The 16,673-nt window shown below is 54.8% G+C and overlaps 1 protein-coding gene across 2 annotated transcripts; it reads left to right on the forward strand.

The window, feature by feature from the left end:
• The first annotated feature begins 121 nt into the window (after positions 1 to 121).
• Positions 122 to 16,122, forward strand: SLC27A4 (solute carrier family 27 member 4). Of its 2 annotated transcripts, none has more exons than XM_032130899.1 (13): positions 122 to 228; positions 2,662 to 2,828; positions 3,501 to 3,895; positions 4,584 to 4,742; positions 5,089 to 5,158; positions 5,264 to 5,355; positions 5,867 to 5,976; positions 6,392 to 6,601; positions 6,829 to 6,955; positions 7,139 to 7,276; positions 7,440 to 7,604; positions 8,023 to 8,169; positions 8,418 to 16,122. In XM_032130899.1, the coding sequence occupies exons 2-13, from the start codon at positions 2,668 to 2,670 to the stop codon at positions 8,573 to 8,575; spliced, it is 1,932 nt and encodes a 643-aa protein (XP_031986790.1). In that variant the 5' UTR covers positions 122 to 228; positions 2,662 to 2,667; the 3' UTR covers positions 8,576 to 16,122. The 2 variants fall into 2 exon arrangements, with proteins under 2 accessions (XP_031986790.1, XP_031986792.1); XM_032130901.1 differs by lacking the exon at positions 122 to 228 and adding an exon at positions 301 to 390.
• Positions 16,123 to 16,673: the final 551 nt, after the last annotated feature.

Genomic DNA, 16,673 nt, shown 5'->3' on the forward strand with positions numbered 1-16,673 from the left:
CGCTTTGTCGCGCCGCCCTCACCGCCTCTTCCCCGCGCCTCACTCGCCCCGCCTGCGCCACCGTTCCCCGGCACCGCGTCCGTCACCGCGGGGCCGGGTCGGTGCACCGGGCGGGACTACAGCTCCCGGCGGCCCGCGCTGCCCGCCCCTCCCCGCCCCTGCCGCAGAGTCGGGCGGGTCCCGCTCCCGGTGCAGGTGGCCGGGCCGCAGCGAACGCCCCGGAGTCCGGTAAGAGCGTGGCACCGTCCTCCCCACCCCGGTCCGTCAGCTCTCGGCGCCGGCGCGGCGGCCGCGCTCCCTCCCCGCGGGCGGCCCCGCGGGCTCCCCATCAGGCGCCGCGGCCCTGCGGACGGCACCACGGTCCCTCCGCCCCGCCGGTCTCCGCATGAGGTACCGGGGCTCCTCGTGGGGCACTGCGGCAAGCGCCGGGATCCTTCAGTCCCCCGGTCTCTCCACGAGCGCGCCGCGGGCCCTCGCCCAGCCGAGAGCGGCTGTGCCCGGGCGGTCGTGGGGCCTGGTTGGGTTGCGGGGCGCGGCTGCATCCCGGTGCGGGGCCCTCCCGGCCTTTCTGCCTCGTGTGATGGGGCTTGGGGCAGCGCTGCTCCACCTCCCTGCTGGGGACCCCAGGAGGGTGAGACGAGGGTCCCTGCCCAGGGCAGGTGGGGGACAGGTGCCTCCCAGGTGCCATTAGCGCTGGGGCTTCTCACAGCCCGGCCACCTGCCCGGTGTCCCCGCTGTGACCCGCTCCCAGGCCCTCCTCGGGCTCGGTGCTCCCGGGGTGGATCCCCGTGCTTTGCCTCGGTGCCTGCCGGCTGTGAGCTACAGGCAGGGCTTCTTTTTCTCTGTGCTGGTGCAGCTGGACAAGACCTGAATCTGTAACGCAGGGCTGGAGGTCTCTGGCATCGACACAGCGGGTATCTCTCGGAAATCTCGGGAATCTCTCCCCGGTTATCTCCACAGGAGGCACCGGGATGCCGGAGTGAGGTGGAGATAGGAGCAGAGGATAACAGGGGCCTGCCTGAGCCTGCCTTGCGTTCAAGCAGGAGATTAAGCACTTTGCTGCCCACACAGAGTGGGGCTCCCCCGCTGCTGCCTCTCCACATCTGGCTGGCGTGAGCCTGTAATGAAGGGCCCAGGTCCTGGCTGAGGCACAGTAGTTTGATGGTGATCTAAAAGTTGTCCTGTTTAAGTGCAGGGAGAGGCTCCCAGGCAAAAACACAGTGAGTCCTGCCCTCCTAAAAGGCAGAGGGACTGTGTTGTGGGACATCATGTCTGGGAGGTAGGTGTTTGCTGAAGAGTGTTCAGAGGTCACTGGCACAAGGGGGAATCTCAGGGTGAGGGCTGTGGGTAGGAAAATGTCTCCAGGTGTCCACCTGGGAGTGGCATCTCGTGCTCTGATGCATCCCAGCCTGCTGCTGGTGGCACAAACTCAGAGGTGGGACAGCCAGCAAGACATGCCAGGGCACAGTGACCATATGGCACTGCCTTGGCTCCCAACCTGCCAGCATCCACTATCACATCCACAGAAGCTCCTTGTATCTAGGGGGACTGCCCAGAGCAGAGGGAAAGCCACAAGTGTGGCTCCCAGCCCCACCAAATATAGAAGAGCCCACGTGGGACTTCCAGCTTCAGAGCGGTGAATCAATCTTCAAGAGGGAAATGATGCAAGTGCTTCCTTCCTCTTTGGCCTGTGTCCATGCCAGGAAGGGCCAGTTTTATCTCCGAGCTGTGAGGGTCACATCGCTCTCATTTTCCTCCTCCCAATGCTGTCGCCTGAAAAGAGCCATTGCTAGATCACAGTCTCTGAGTCTCAGAGCCACTTCTGGGGTGTGTCTGGGATGGGGACAGAGATACTGTTTTGCAGGGACCAGAGACTGAGTCACTGTCCCCAGGGAATGGAGCAGGGGTCTGGGCACTCCTGGCAGCAGCGACAGCCCTTGTTCTGCCCACTCCAGCCTGGCCTCATCCCTGACCTGCTCTGGGAGTGTCTCCAGCCTAGCCAGGCCAGGAAACTGCCCACCAACACGAGGGTTTGCAAACACAAGCAGAGCTCAAAGAACCGAGTTTCTTGTCCCTGATCCTATCTGAGCTGTGTGTCTCAAACCAGGACACTGTGCCACCCCAAGACACTGTGTTGCGGAGCACGTGAAGCTGTGCTCTTCCAACAGCTGTGCTGGCTGTCCTGGAGCCAGGTGTGCAGGAGAGCTTGTGCTCAGGGCCTGGGACACTCTGGATTTTGAGGACAGAGGGATCTCTGGAGCAGAGTGGAGGCTTCCAATCATCTTTACAAGGCCTCTTGCCAGGACTTTGCTCACACATCCATGGAAGTGACTTTATCCTGCATCTCAAGTTGCTGAGGTGTGGCCGGACCCCTGGCTGGTATGCAGGTTGTGGCTCCCCAAGTGGGAATGGCCAGGCTCTCAGCTTGCACCAAGTGATGCTGTGCTGATGGCTCAATTGGAGGCCATCTCCAAGGTCAGATAAAGTTACATCTGTGGGAGCTCTGGGCTGCTGAGTTACATCCTCACTGCCAGGAGGACTGATGACTCAGGGACCTTATCCAGGAAATTGGGGGCTGCTCAGGCATCCCACGCCCATGGGGTTGTTATCACCAGGTCCAGTGTGCGTGGGTTAATGACCGTGGTTTCTCTCTCCCCGCAGGCCACGATGTTGCGTTTGGCTGCTTTTGCAGCCATGCTGCTGTTCTTCAGGGTCACTCTGGAACTGTCCTGGGCCCAGGCCATCCCTGCTCTCTTCATCTTCTACCTGGGATCTGGCGGATGGGACTTCTTCCTCATATTCCTCAAGACAATACAAAGGGATGTCACGTAGGTGTCTTGGCTGGGATGGCCCAACCACCCACCCCTAGTCCTCTGCTCTGCCCTGGTGTATGTGTGTGTGTGAGCACAGCCCCCGACTCCTCGCACAGCCTGGGTTTCTGCTGGCACCTGGCCTGGCTGGAAGGAGATCTCTCTCTGCTGTGTCCGGGTGACTCTAAGCTCTCAGGCAAAGTTTTCCCAAGAAGGATAGATTTCAGCTGAGCTCAAAGTCTACTGACTGTCCTTGTACTTCACCCTGTCCCTAAAGCTGCTGGTGTGGCACCAGGCCCTTGTGCAGGGTTCATTCTGAGTTGGTATCAGGCTGTGCCAGCTCCTGGCAAGGATTTGTGGGGGAGGGAGTGGTGGTACCTCTTGGAGAGCACCTGAGGCTCAAAAATGTCCCTTTGACTGGGGACATCCCTGTCTGCAGACTTCCAAAACACATCTCTCCCTGGCCTCCATCAGTCCCTGGCTATGAACATCTTTGCAGATGTGTTCTGCCTATGTGCACACTGCTCAGGGAAGCATGCAGGGCTGCTGCTGACCTAGAGTGGGGTCTGGTGTAAGTGCTGGGCTGTTGCAGCTCCTCGGGAGGCCCTTGTGCTGTGCTGGCTTTGCTGGAGGAAGTGGTTTTGCAGGAGTCACTGAGCAGCTGCCCTCTTGCTCCCTTTCCTTTGGCAGCACGGGGCTGGTCCTGTTGCGGGTGAAGTGGCAGGTATGGAGGCACGTGAGGGAGAAGAACACAGTCGCCAAGATCTTCCAGAAGACTGTGAGGAAGTATCCAGAGAAGACAGCACTGATCTTCCAAGGCACAGGCGAGAGCTGGACCTTCCGTCAGCTGGATGAGTACTCCAACCAGGTGGCTAATTTCTTCTACGGCCAAGGCTTCCGTTCGGGTGATGTGATGGCACTTTTCATGGAGTCCCGCAATCAGTACGTGGGGCTGTGGCTCGGCCTGGCCAAGATCGGGGTGGAGACAGCCCTTGTGAATTCCCACCTGCGCATGGAGGCCTTGCTGCACTGCATCACCATCTCCAACTCCAAAGCTGTGGTTTTTGGGGTGGAAATGATGGAAGGTGAGGGGCTGGCAGATGTTGTGGGAGTGCTTTGGACTGGAGGGAGGTGTGTCTAGTCAATGGGTTCAGTGTTCCTTTCCTGCTCACCAGAGAACAGCGATCTGGAAGGGAGTGGACAGTTGAATCATGCAGGAATTAGATTTGTGGTTGGGTTTTTTTTGTTATTGGCTCCTTTGGACACTGGGCAGGATCTGGAGTGCAGTGCTTGTCTGCCTCCCAGGCAGGCCAGCCTGGGTGTGAGGATCCTTCCTTGTGCCTCTTGGGTCCATTCCCAGCATGGGTTGGGCTGGGCTTGTCCCACTGCACAGAAGGAGCCTCTCCTTGCTCTCCATGGCTGTTGCCACATCCCTGCAGCACCTTGGCTCCAGTTCCTTGTGTGTTTCAGCCCACACCTCTGGGGTTGATGGTGTCAACAGACCTCTTGGCACCAAAGAGGTTTTGGATGGGGAAAGATGGAAAACAGGATCTTCTGGTCCCTGAAGAGGTCTGGGCTGTGGCCCCAGCATCTGTTAATCATGGGGACAACATCTGGCTGGGATGGCTGTGAGCCCTTTGGGGACTCTGCCAAGCACAGTGGGGGTACTGCTACCTGGGGCAGGGTGTCCCTCAGACTGTCTGGGAGGGCAAGGGGTCTCTGTGCTGTAGCCACCCTGCTGCCTTTCTCCAGTTCCCCTCTTTACTTTCTCAGCAATGCAGGAAGTGCAGCCCTCCCTGGATAAATCCATCCATCTCTTCTGGTCTGGGGAAGGAAATCCTAAATCTGTGCTTCCTGGTGCAAAACACCTGGACCCCCTCCTGCAGATGGCCCAGCGACAGCAGCCAGCCCCCCCTGATAAGGGCTTTCTTGGTATGTGGTCAGTTCTAGGGGACAGACACGTGGTGGTGATTTTGAGGATCAGCCAGTTACAACTCTGGCAAGACTGCTGGGGATGCCGATGGCAAGGGGTGTTTGGGATGGGTCTTACTCCAGTGTCAGAAGCCCAGCCCTGTGTGGAGTAGTATCCTGTCGTATCCTCCATGTGTCCAACAAACCTCATCTGCCCGGGGTGATCCCAGCATGTTCTTGGAGCTGTTACATAAGAGTTTTGGCTCAGGTGGCACGAGTAGAACGTTTAAATTTTGCTTGTCCCCCTCTCCTGGTTCGGCCAGCTCCTAGATTGGGAATGTGACCCTGTCTCCTCATTGCTCCCCAGATAAACTCTTCTACATCTACACTTCTGGCACGACGGGGCTGCCCAAGGCTGCCATTGTGGTGAACTGCCGGTAAGGCTGTGGACAGGGGCTCAGGGAGGATGGGGCTGAGCTCTGCCCTGTCCTAGCACAGCAGCCTGACCCTACTCCTGATGTTCCTTTTCACCCTCCCTTCAGGTACTTCCGCATGTCCAGCTTAGTTTTTTATGGTTTTCGGATGAGGTCCGACGATGTGATGTACGACTGCCTCCCGCTCTACCACGCTGCAGGTAACGTGTCCATACAGAGCCTGGCATCCTGGGACTGACTCTTCCCTCAGCCAAGCCCAGGGCTTGGGCTGGAGGCTGGTGTGGCTGTGATCTCCATGTCGAGGAGGATGTGGCTGCTGCTTGCAGTATGTGTGACTGAGGCTTTTTCTGGTTTTTCCCTGGAAGCCAAGAATCGATCTGTCTGACCTTTGGAGTGGGGAGGGTGTGGGGAGGGTGTTATCCTACCCTGGTTTTGGAATACCTGTTCCTTATTGCTGCTCCATGTGGAAAGTAAGGGGGGAAAGTCTAAGGGAAGGGGAAGCAGTGCCTCCCTGGCTGGCTGAGATGTGCTGGGATAGTTTAGGTACAAAGTGCTGCCCTACATGTTACTGCCACGTCTCCTCTCTTTCTGCCCATCGTCCAAGGCTGTGAGCCAGCCATGGCCTCTGCCTTGCCCTGCCAGTTCTTTCCTCAGGTGGGCTGGGCTGGAAGTGTTTGGGGACTGAGGGCTTTTCTGGCTGCCTCTCTGCAGGGAACATCGTGGGGATTGGGCAGTGCCTGCTGCAGGGCATGACGATTGTCATCCGCAAGAAGTTCTCAGCCTCACACTTTTGGGAGGACTGTGTGAAATACAACTGCACGGTGAGGCTGTGAGGCAAGGGGCCAGCTGGGAGTGGGGAGTGGAACCTGGGGGTCTGTGTCATGCTGGGGAGAACCCAGCTGCTGGAAGTCGGGGGATCCTGGACCGGTTCTGTCTGTCCAAACTGCCTTTCAAGGTGGTGGCGCTGTGTCCTTCCCACCTGGGCTGGTAACTCCGTGTGTCCTCCTTCCGTTCCAGCATTAGCCAGGGGATAGTGGATGGGTTTCACAGCCTGGAGGGGTGGGTTAACCAGGGAAGGACAGGCTGGCTGAGTTATCAGAATTTCTGTTTTTCACTGCGGCCTCTTTAGCAAACTCTGGGTGTATTGTGCTGTTCCTTCCTGCCCTGAAGAAACCTCAGACAACCCAGGGCCCAGCAGAGAGGACCTAGTGAGTCTTTCTTTTCCATTGCTCCCAGATTGTGCAGTACATCGGGGAGATCTGCCGCTACCTGCTGAACCAGCCGTACCAGGACGCGGAGCGGCAGCACCGGGTGCGCATGGCCGTGGGCAATGGGCTGCGGGCCTCCATCTGGAGGGAGTTCATGGCCCGCTTTGGCATCACCCAGGTGGCCGAGTTCTATGGGGCCACCGAGTGCAACTGCAGCCTGGGAAACTTTGACGGCAACGTAAGGCTCCACAATCCTCCCTCATGTCCCAAAGGGTGACAGCTGGCCTGGGCAGGGGTGGAAACCCAAATGGGCTGTTTGCTCCTTGGCATGGGTTGCCATCCACCCAGAGGGGTTTTGGCTGTTATGTGGTGCCACCTCTGTGGTGTCCTGGGAGTGTGTGAACAGTGGGTTCAGGTGGGACAAATGTCCTTGCTATCCACAGCTCTGAGCTCTTTCTGTTCTAGGTTGGGTCATGTGGCTTCAACAGCAGGATCCTACCAGGTGTGTACCCCATTGGTTTGGTGAAGGTGGATGAAGACACTATGGAGCTGATCCGGGGCCCAGATGGTGTCTGTATCAGCTGCAAACCAGGTGAGGACAACCGCAGGGATAAAATCTCCTCAGCCCTGTGTGAGCATTTCACAATACTTGAAGATAATTTCCCTGGATTTGTCTCTGCTCAGTTAAACCACACCAACCCCATTAGACACCCTTTTTGCTTGGGGGGGCGGGGGTGGTGGTGTTTTCCCCCTTCATCCCCTCTTCTCACTGCAGGGGAGCCGGGGCAGCTGGTGGGTCGCATTGTCAAGAGCAATCCCCTGCAGCACTTCGATGGCTACCTGAATCAGTCAGCCACCAGCAAGAAAATTGCCAGGGACGTGTTTACAAAAGGGGATGCTGCCTATCTCACAGGTGAGGCCAGCAGGACCCCTCTGTCCACTGGGAGTGGAGGAAAAGAGCACCTGTGTGGGAGTGGGGACTGTTTCAGGGCAGCAGCGCTGCCCTGAGATGCTCCAGGGTTGCTCCTAGCCACTCTGATACCTCATTTTTTTGCCTATTCCTTGCTTTCCAATAGGGGATGTCCTGGTAATGGACAAATATGGCTACATGTACTTCCGAGACCGCACCGGGGACACATTCCGATGGAAAGGGGAGAACGTCTCCACCACGGAGGTGGAGGGAACACTGAGCCGTATCCTCAACCTGACGGATGTGGTAGTTTATGGTGTGGAGGTCCCAGGTAGCTGAGAAGGAAGTGGACAATCAGGGGAGACAGGCGGGCCTCCAGCACTTGAGTGTGAACATGTCCTGCATGTCCAGATTGATGTGTCCTTTCACCAGAGGGTGGACTGAGGCTCCCTGTGGGTGAGCTGGGAAGAGGCCACAAGGGATGTGGCTAGGAGGAATCAGAGGGTTTCCTCACTCTCTCAAGCTTTGGTCTGATTCTGGATGGTTTGTAAGGACCCTGTGTCCTCTCTGGCCATGACTGTGACCACAGGGTGTCACTGGTAGCCCTTGCCACAGGGTGATGACACAGCGGTGACACAGCTGGACGTGCCAATGCTCCAGTACAAAGCAGGGTCTTGCTGGTGCAGGGCAGAGGGGAGATGATCCTACAGGGACAGTGTGTCTGAGTGCTCTTCTTCTCTGCCTCTTAGGGATTGAAGGGAGGGCAGGAATGGCAGCCATCGCCGACCCGGAGAACTCCTGTGACCTAGAAGACTTTTCCAGCAAGCTGAAAAAGGCCCTGCCACTGTATGCACGTCCTGTATTCCTGCGGTTCCTGCACGAAGTCTCCAAGACAAGTGAGCCATGGCATGCACACTCACAATGGACATGGAGCTGGGGGAGCCTGGGAGGGGGAAGCTTGGTTACAGAGATCAGTCTGTAGGGTAGGGATGGAGCCTCTCTGCCCCACAGAGGACGTGGCCAGTTCCTCAGGTGGTTTTGAGGCATGGGGATGCAAGGCTGGGTCTGGGGCAACACAGGTATGGCGGGGGTGGAATTGCGTGTGGCCAGTGAGCCCTTACTTCTCCTTCTCTCCCCATTCCAGGCACTTACAAGTTCCAGAAGATGGAGCTGCGGAAACAGGGCTTTGACCCCGCGCTGGTGAAGGACAGGTTGTATTTTCTGGACTCCAGACAAGGCTGTTACCTGCCGCTGGACCAGGCAGCATTTGGCAGGATCCAGTCGGGAGAACAGAAGCTGTAACTGATGTGGCTCAAGCAAGGCACCTCCCAAATCCTGCTGGGGAGAGGGGGCAAGGCAGGCACTGGGGAAGGAAAGGTTCACAGAGTGATATAAAAGGCCCGCTAGAGATTTTATTTGACAAGTTTTACAGATAAGGGTTTGAGGGGAACACAGAGGGGACTGAGGGGAGGGGGATGGTCACATACCAAAGCATTGACTCATTATGGCTTTATTTTCTACTTGGTATAGTGGTGGTGGTCCCATGCCATGGGAGGGGCAGGGCCCATGCCAGTTGAGGAGGGGTGGGGTGCCCCTGCCATTCCACTTTCCTTTTCCTGTCTTTCCCTACCTTTTCCGGTCTGCAGCAACCCTTCCTTGTGAAGGCCATGAAGAGGCCAGTGCTGGGCTCTTCCCCACTCCTCTACCAAGCAGCCAGCTCCTCCTTGGCACAGGGACCCCACTGGCAGAGGGAAGCTGGGTGCCAGGCACAACCCCTTCCCTCTGCAACCCCTTCCCTCTGCATGGCCCTGCTGGTGTTGTGTGTCTGCTGTGAATCAGGGGAGCAGGGTAGTGTTGGGCTCAGGAGGGCGACAGGGGTGTGTTTCTGCCATGCCTTTCTCTCTCCTGAGGGTGACATTTCTATTTTTCACAATCACACGCACATTATATTATATTTTATTTTATATATGTGTATATATATATGTATGTGTGTGTGTATATATATATATATATATATATATATATATAAAATACACGCTGACTTTTTTTTTTCAATCTTAATTTATTGTCTGTACTTTTGAATGTGTCCCGGGTTTGTGCAGTAGGTGGAGGGATAGCCCAGACCTGTCCTCTCTTGGAGAATCCTTTTCTCTCACAGGGAGGTGGGATGCTCATCTGGGACTGATTCTCCTCTTCCAGCGTGGATGCAACCTGTATATGTCCTTGTGGCCTTGCTCCATGGTGGAGGACATGAACAAATCCTGCTATCTTGTGGGCACTTCTCTCAGTCTCTTACTTCCATCTTTTGTGGATGCAGCATTGTTTTGTGGAGCTTCTTCCTTGCAGAAAGCAAGTAGGAGAGTGGGAAGAAGGGCCATGTTTGCCTTTGCTTAGATGCTCAGCACCACATCTCAGCCTTTGCTTAGATGTACTCAGGAGGCATCTTGCCTGGAGAGAGAATGTCCTCTGGAGGGTGGCTTCTGTGAGAGCCTGACTTCAAGTGCTCTGCATCCCTTCCCAAAAGAGCCCTCCCTGTCTCCAGCGCCAGAGCAGGGCCCTGAACTGGAATGTCCATGTGAAACACCTGACTTACGCTATGTGAATTCCCCGCGTTGTGTCTGACGTGAAACAGCCTCAGCAGCGATGTCCAATTCCCGTCCTCAGAAAACATGCAGAAATGTCTCTTCCAGAGAAAACTCTGGGTTGGGCTTTCTTTTTCTTTTTTTTTTTTCCTTTTTTTTTTTTTTTAATAATTTGTTTTTATGCATTTAGCAGGGTTACTCCTTAAAACAACATCTGTGTTTTGTGAGGGCAGGGTGTGTCTGCTCTTCTAGCTATGCTTCCACACCAACGTACCTGCCTGCCCCAGTCTGTCCCAGTCTCACAATTAAACACGAGTATGGGTCTATGCTGGAGTTTCCTACCTTTTCCTTTTACAGTCCTGCTCTGTGAGGGAAGGTGGGGGGAACTGTGCTGGTTTGGGAGCTGCCACTCCAGAGCATCACCTCCCTGTGTGCATTTTGGCTCATCTTAGAGCAGGGGGAACAAGCCCCTTGCTGCTGGGTTTAATGACTGTGTGAACCCAACATGTTGATCAGACCCTCCCCAGTTCCCTCCACTAACTCCCCACACCCTGTTTTTCCTTGTCCTGTCCTCAGCATTGCCATCCCAATTTGTTCTGGCTCAGTTCTCCCTTTTTACCATGGGACATGTGGCTCTTCCACCCCTCTCCTGTTCTCTCTTTCATCTTCCTGCTGCTTCTCTCTGTGTTTGTCTATGCTGAACTTCCCAGCTCATTTCTGCACTTGCAGACAAGTTTTTTGGTAGCCATTCCACTTCCCTTGCTGCCAGAACCATCTTTTAGACTTTCTGCATCCAACCCTGGTGACAGGAGAACCTGGTTCCTTCTTGGTATGGGGGTGTCAGGGACAAATGTCTTCCATGAGCCTGAGTGAAATGTGTTGCCTGGTGAAACAAACCGTAAGAAAAGTATTGGAAATTTGCATCCATTACATAGCAGCTTCACCTTTGGACATGTTCAAATGGGTGTCTTCTCCAGCATCTCTAAGCTAAAAGCTTTAATTTTAGTTTTTCGGTCCCCTGGACACTCACAAGCCTCTGTCCCAAAGCAGCTGGTGGAAAACAGACATCACCCCCACAGCCCTGCAGCATCCGAGGGGCTCAGCCCTCGCACAGCATGGCTTTGCTGGGGGGGGTCATATTTAGGGTCCCGGGAGCTGGTGCAGGGAGTGCAGCAGTGGTGCCTCTGCAGGTGTTCTGCTCCCACTTCTGGGCCCTGTTCCACTTGCAGCCACCAGCGGAGGGCAGGCTGGGCTCGGCAAATGCCTCGCCTCGAGGGGACACACTGTAGGGGCTCCCGGGGCTTTTACAGCCCTCGCAGAGCCCTGGAAGTGTGGGATGTTGGAGCAGGGGGGTTACCCACGCAGGGAGCCGCTCCGACCCTGCCTGAGGTGGAGAGGAAATTTCAGATACAGATAATGGTGCTGGGTGTGAGGCCAGCGGCAATCCCAGGCACTGGTGTCCACTGTGCTCGGGCTCCTGGCTGGAGACTGCTCACAGAGACTTGGGCAGCAGCGAGGTCACCGAGCTGTGCCAGGAGGGTGGTGGGCAGCGACCTGAACCACCGACTCTCATCCAGCCCTGCTAAAGGCAATGAGGAAAAGCTTGGCCTCCCTGAAGTCAGACCGGGGGGTGGTCATCTGGAGATGGGTGGTTTGGAGTAGTAGAGGAGGATACAGGTGGACTGTACTCCCTCCCTGGAGGAGATGGCTGTGCTGAAGAAAGAGGGGTTGCAGGGCAAAGCTCAGCATTGTGTTTCTGTCTGTCTGAGAGCAGGGTAGGTTAAAAAAGCCTGCCAAGGAACTAATGCATTCAGGGCACTGCCTGTTAAATGCAGATACAAATAGCTTTGGAAGCTTATGGAAGTATGGCCGTTACTTGTTTGCAAGTGAGCCTGTATGAATGGAGGCTGGCTTGCATTGTTGGGTTTTGGAGATGGACGGGAATTACAGGCCTGTGAGAGGAGCAGGATGTAGCCCTTGCTGGTGCCAACACAAGTCAGGAGCTGGGCCCTGGCTGGAGCATAGCCAGGAGCTCACCCCAAGCCCTGTATTCCTGGCTGGCTGTGAGGAGGGGGAGCTGCAGGGTGCAGGCAAGAGGAGCAGGATGAGGCCCCCCCGAGGTGAGAGCTCCTGCTCTGGGGAGATGGGAGGTGCTGAGTCACTGGAAAAGAGCTCAGCAAACATCATGGAGGGCACTGGTACACAGCCCCATCCATCGCCGAGACCTGCGGTGTCGTGCCGGAGGGCTGGGGCATGCACGTGCCACATACACCTCTGTGCCAGAGGATTTCCCAGGGAGAGGGGAGCCCCAGGGAGGTGTGTTCATAGCTCTGAATTATGCTCAAAGGAGCCCCCCTGCACGGTGGTGCTGGTGTTGGGGGGTTCGTCCTGCTGGAGATCTGGTGCCGGGACAATTCACCGTTTGCACTGTTTATCCTCACTGAGGAGGGTTGTGTTGCACTTGGCAGTGCTTCCAGATTCCCTGAAACAGCTACACCAATTAGAGGTTTTCTGTTGACTGTCAGCTTTGGGTTGAAATCCTGGGGCCTTTCTGAAGTCACAGCTCCTCTGGAAAAATGAAGTTTATGTGCAAGTGTCCCTGGAGCTCTTGGCCCAGAAATACAAGTGCAGGTGTGGTGCTGAGCCTGGGATCAATGCTGAGACACAACACTTCCAGCAAAGAGGTATTTGGAATGAAGTAGCCAGTGTTTAATCACAGTTGATTTTTTAAAATATCTTTTTATTTGTGCAGTTTTAAGGAAGAGGCTAATTGAATCCTCTGTGATTAGAGACACCTTGTGAGACATCCCTCCCCTTTGATCAATGCACTAGTCTGGCTCAACAGCTGCATGTAGATAAAAGTCCTATACATAAAGTACGAGGTATTATTCTGTTTTAATTAAAACACTTGAAATTCTGTTTGCATGAGGTTAAGAAAACATTAAAATCCTTTCCAGGGTTATTATCAAACTGCTAATTTAAGCAAAGTCAAAGAGATTTACAAACCAAATGTACTCTTCCCCATGGAGATGACTGCTTCTCCCAGACCCTGTGTCCTGGACAGTGGCAATATATCAAAACAAAAGATGCAGCAACTTTCTTTCTGATCAGCTCTAGATCCAGCCCAGCTAGGCCATGCTTGGTGTGCAAAACTGGAGTGTATTTTAGCCATAACACAGGTGGGGGCTTTGCAAGCTGCTCAGGACCTTTCTGGGGGAAATTAATTTCTGCTGGTGAGAGTCTGTGACAATCTTTAACATTGCATCTCCCCAGCCTCCTCCTGCCACTCTTGGTGTGCTGGAGCCTTCCCAAACAATGACAGCCGCCTGCTCCTCCGCACGCTGGGGAGCTGGCTTTGCCTTTAAGCAGTGACAGGGAAATATTCTGGACTAAAGAAGAGACTATCCTTTGGTGCACTCTTTAGAAATGGAAATACTTGATTCCCTGAGTGGTTCCAGTGTAACCAGGAACAGGGCCAGGAGTGGCTTCTCCCTCTCCAGTTTGAAGGGACTGTGGGGCCAGGGATTCCACCAAAATGATGGTCTGTGAAGATCTCATCATGCTGGGTGAGAGGGAAGGGACAACAGCTTTCCTTCCCAAAGCAGAAAGGCTTCAGAGGGGAAGCGAATGTCCTTAGGGCTGTTTGTTGCTGAGCTCCTGGACAACATGGGATGGCTGGACTGTGCGGCTGAGCAAGGCTCAGGGAGCAGGGATGGGTCCTGCTCTGCTTTCTTTGAGTCTAGTCCATTTCAGTGGCAAATCCCACCTTCCAAAATAACCTTGGGTTTGATCTGCTTTTCTCCTAGTTCACTACCAATTCCACCCACAGGCACAAACGATGGCAGGCCAGGCTCTGGGAGAGCTTTGGGCAGTTGAGATCATGCAGTACAGGCTGGCAGCCCCAGGAATTACAGGCGATTGTGATGCTGTCCAAGTCCAGGACATATTCCTGCTCAGGATGGGGGTCATTGCCTAGATCTTCCCTGATCCCTCGACAAATGATCCCAAGCTTGTAAAGTGGGATATGACCCCTACTGTGCCACATCCCCCTCCTCATTACAGCCCTGCCTTCCTCTAGTCCCATCCTTGCGGATGCGGAGCAGCCTTCCCAGGGCCCCCAGCATCCTTCCAGCCCGGGCAGGAGTTGTGGCCTGATCCTGCCCTGGACGTGACACCTCCCACAACCTGCCCAGGGCCCGGCACACCCCCGGCGCTGTGCCAAGAGGCCTGAGGAAGCGAGGGCAGCGAGAGCCTTCCTGCTGCCTCTGGCCATCCAAGTGGCCTCCGGCTCGGCCGCAGGAAGAGGCTAACAGCGGCGGGCGAGCCACCCCCTCAGCTTTGAGTATCACTTTCAGCTATTCTGAAGGTTAAACGCCTGTTTAGAGCTCCCTATTGAAGGTAGAGCCGGGGGTGCGGCATTGTTCGGACGCCCTCCCGCTTTGTCTGGCCGCTTTCAGGAATGCCCTGAATGGGAAGCGGCCCCCCCAGCCCAGCACCCCGGCAGAAGGGCTCCCGGGGGAGAGGCGCTTCCTCCCGCCCTAATGACATTCAGGCCTCCATCGGTTCAGCTCCCGCTTTCTTTCTGCTGCAGTTTAACCCGGGCACAGAGGCCGGGCTCCATCTTACTGATCTCTGCTTGACACCCAATTACCACATGAATGGGAGAGAAAGGCTGCAAAAGGCTTTAACTCCCACTGACCCTCCTTCCCCTCTGCCTGCTTCCCTCTCTCCCCGTCCTACCCCCTCGCCTTTCTCCGGCGGAGGGAGTTCAAAACTGAGACGGGGAAATCAAACAAAGCCCCGAGTAAGGAAACCCATTGTCACCGCCTCCGCGATGGCTCCCCTTTCGCCAGCTATTGTTCCCTTGAAGTTTGACTTGCTGTGTGGAAGGATGCGAGCAGCTGTTTGCGCATTCCCCTGATGTTTTATTGAAAATAATTGAATCGTCAGTCCGGGGCTCGCTGATAAAATGTTTCCTCGTAGCGCTAGGCCCTGCTGTATTTATAAACTACGTTTCCCCATAGGATGTGATGGCGACCTAAAACGTTTCCTCCAGAATAAACCCTCAGTGGAAGGATGGAGGCATGTTCCCTCTGCTCTCAAGGAGAGAGAGAAAGCGTGCAAATGGCAGGGAAAAACACAGAAGACAGGAGTGAGACAAAAGAAATTAACCCCTCCTCATTGCCAGGCTCAATTTCCAACCTGTTCCCTTTGCCTGGCGCAGTTGGCTTTGTGGGAGAGAACGGCAGGAGCAGACAGAGCCCCTGGTCAGCGGCCTCCTGCCCCAGTAACCCGAGTGAGCACCACAGCTACCTGGCTTTTATGTACCTGTTTATCAAACACCGTCCATGTTACAGCACTCTAACAATGGCAGCATTACATTTTCTCGAGGAGATTGTGTGCTTAGTTTCCCCATCCCAAACATAATGCCAGAGAATTTGTGGTGCTCTGATTTCGGCGCGCAGCACGGAGACAGGACTCATTCCTCTCTCAGGCACACGATGTCCATAAAAACGTCCCCCGTATCTCATATGGTCACTTTTTGTCCAGGACAATTGTTAACAGTAACCAGCTTTGAATGCTTGAATGAGCCAAATTGGTATTTCTGATTACTGTTCCCTTTCTTGTAATTTATTTTTGCTTTTCCAGGGAGGTACTAACACTAAATCTGTAACATTTTGTTGTGTAAGTCAGGAATCAAGATTCTTTTAGGAGCTGGTTCTGCTTTTATTTGGCCTCATAAATGATTTCTGGAAGCAAGAAGAATAGCTCATATAAAACCATAACTGCAAACACTGATCTGTAATCAAGATTACCAGATCCTCTGAACACAGAATGCTTCACTCATTTCTGAAGTAAAGATTTTTGTTGAAGGCTTCTTTTCCTCAGCTGCTTTTCCATACAGTTCCATCCTGGGCCATATCTCCGAGATACTCAAAAGCCTTGGGATTTAGGGATATATAAAATCCGGCTGGAATTTTTGGATGAAGACCATGGTCAACAGCTTCACAGCTCTACCGTCACGTAACCCCGGCAGCGACGGCAGCCTTCATCTGCCGGAGGGACTGGCCTTTCCTGGGGCCCAGCCCAGAGAATGATCTCCTCAGAGAACAAAAGGCCATTACAAACACCACCACCTTCTGCTCCCGGGGTTAGGCGTACTCTGACCCCCGTTAGCATAAACGAAGAGCAATCTGTCTGTGTAAATTTATGCCCCTTACACATAATGCATCATGTATATGCATAGCTATTACATTTCTATGTGCATGTGTGCACACGTACGTGTATTTTTTAAACCTAAACCCTCTGCTGAGTGGAGGGAGGGTTAAGGGGCTGCGGTTTTTCTACCAGCGCTGCCCCTGTGCAGCTCTGTGTTGTGGAGGAGAAACACAGCCCAGCTGTCACCGCCCTGGCTGTGTTCTGCCTGTGTACATGGGCCTTCTCTGGGGACAGGAGGGGAAAACAAATAGGCAACAGATGTGAGCCGCGTTGTTTAATGCTGTGCTGGGGGTGCCTGGCGCCGTGGGGGTGTGCTGGTTGGCAGGGGCTGCCCAAGCAGGAGGGGATGCTGAACAGCCACCCCTGATGCAGAACTGCATCTTCCCAGTGGTGACAGAAGCTGTCCTTAGCATCACCCGGACCTTCACCAAAAGGTCCCCCACAACAATCCCAGCGAGCTGCGAGGCAGCAGGTTGGCATCACAGAATCACAGAACTGGAGGGACCTCTGGAAATCACCCAGTCCAACCCCGCTGCCAAGGCAGGGCCACCTGTAGCAGGTGAAACAGGACCACATCCAGGTGGGTTTGGAATGTCTAC

The sequence above is a fragment of the Corvus moneduloides genome, chromosome 21 (genome assembly GCF_009650955.1).
Source record: "Corvus moneduloides isolate bCorMon1 chromosome 21, bCorMon1.pri, whole genome shotgun sequence".
Lineage (NCBI taxonomy): Eukaryota > Metazoa > Chordata > Aves > Passeriformes > Corvidae > Corvus > Corvus moneduloides.